Below are 1369 nucleotides of genomic sequence, written 5' to 3'. Positions count from 1 at the left end.
GTGCCGGGGAAGCCTCGTGCCTGGGAGCGATCCCGTGCCGGAGGGTCAAGAAGCCGTCGTGGGTCTGCTCCAAGTGCATTATCTGCTGACACCTTGCTGTGAGCTACCATCCTACAGCCGAGAGCAGCGGATGCGGTCTTCCATAGCGTCACGGCTACGGCGGGGCGGCCTTCCAGCAGCTACTCTGCAATGCCAAGGAGAGACACCATGTGAGAGCAAACCCCAGGGACAGGCGGCGGCAATCGCTGAATGACCGCCTCTTCCATTGATACACCTCCCACCCATTATAAAATAATTAAATATTCATTTTCCAATTTACAGCAGGCAAACAACTGCTCTCTGTTGACAAGATTAGCAGCCTATCACTACGGCAAACTCCAGAGTTCCAAAAATATTTAGCAAGGATCACTAACAGCTACAGAAGATAGTAAGTTTCCCTGCTACGAGCCCTTTCTGGGCCTAGCAACTCAAATGACTTCTCAATGAGAAGTCATCTCATGGACACTTTCTCCCATTCTCAAGTTTTTAAAGAAGAAATCAACAAGGTTTTACGAGTGAATTACCATTTTTTTCTGCCTTCCCAACTACAATGTCAGAACCCAGCGCACAATGTTGTTATTTGGTGCATGCATTGTGCAAAAAAGAGAAAGTGTATGAAGGCTGTGTCCCCAGATAACTGGGGAAGAGAGTGAGGTGAGGTGAGGTTCCATAGTATGACTGAAGTGTAACTTGGAGGGGCAGCCTGTAACACGGTCAATTTACACAGTAGTCCTAAAACTTCTTTCCTCTCTCCTGTTAACCTGAGGCTCAGCCATAAAAGGCCATTTCCATTCTCCCAAGTTTCCCTTGGGACAGCAATGCTACAACCTACTAGCTTATACAAATCAACCTCTGTGAACCCTTAAAGCATTACTCCGCAGTCTCTCTCTCTTTTTTTGTATCACATGCACTTTAAGTGGCCCAATCTAAATTGCTTCCTATTGATATATCTTTCAGCATGAGGGACTAAATTCATCCCTCGTGTTACTTCAAAGGAATTAGCAGTGCTGCACCAGGAATGAGTTTGGCCTGAAATGTCTGCCTCTGACAGTGTGGTTCAATACATCTCCGCTGGCTGCCTTGACCTTACTGGCAAGCATAGATTTTAGGATTTATCCCTATAGTCAGATATAGATCTGCAGCAGCAGCTTGTTGAGAAACCTTGAAGGTTTCTCAGAAATTAATCCCTCAGCCGTCTCACAGTTCAGGGTAACATGCTAATGAGAATTTCTAAGAAAGTATGCCGCTGGATTCCTGTCTGTACTAATTTAACAACTTGATGTTTATTTTCATTTCTGTCATATTACTTCCTCAAGCACCTACGAGGGTT

At 45.4% G+C, this 1369-nt stretch overlaps 1 protein-coding gene across 1 annotated transcript in view; it reads right to left on the bottom strand.

Moving 5' to 3' along the window:
* SOCS1 (suppressor of cytokine signaling 1) overlaps positions 1–194 on the bottom strand; it is a 1070-nt gene extending 876 nt beyond the window's left edge. The window contains exon 1 of the mRNA XM_005420429.3: positions 14–194. Within this exon, the coding sequence (XP_005420486.1) occupies positions 14–110 (97 nt within the window). The 5' untranslated portion in view covers positions 111–194. The remainder of the gene's footprint in view (positions 1–13) is intronic.
* Between the last annotated feature and the right edge of the window lie 1175 nt (positions 195–1369).

This window comes from Geospiza fortis, unplaced genomic scaffold (genome assembly GCF_000277835.1).
Source record: "Geospiza fortis unplaced genomic scaffold, GeoFor_1.0 scaffold237, whole genome shotgun sequence".
NCBI classification, from domain to species: Eukaryota; Metazoa; Chordata; class Aves; order Passeriformes; family Thraupidae; genus Geospiza; species Geospiza fortis.
The sequence above is the reverse complement of the archived record's forward strand: the minus strand, read 5'-3'. Positions and strand labels throughout refer to the sequence as shown.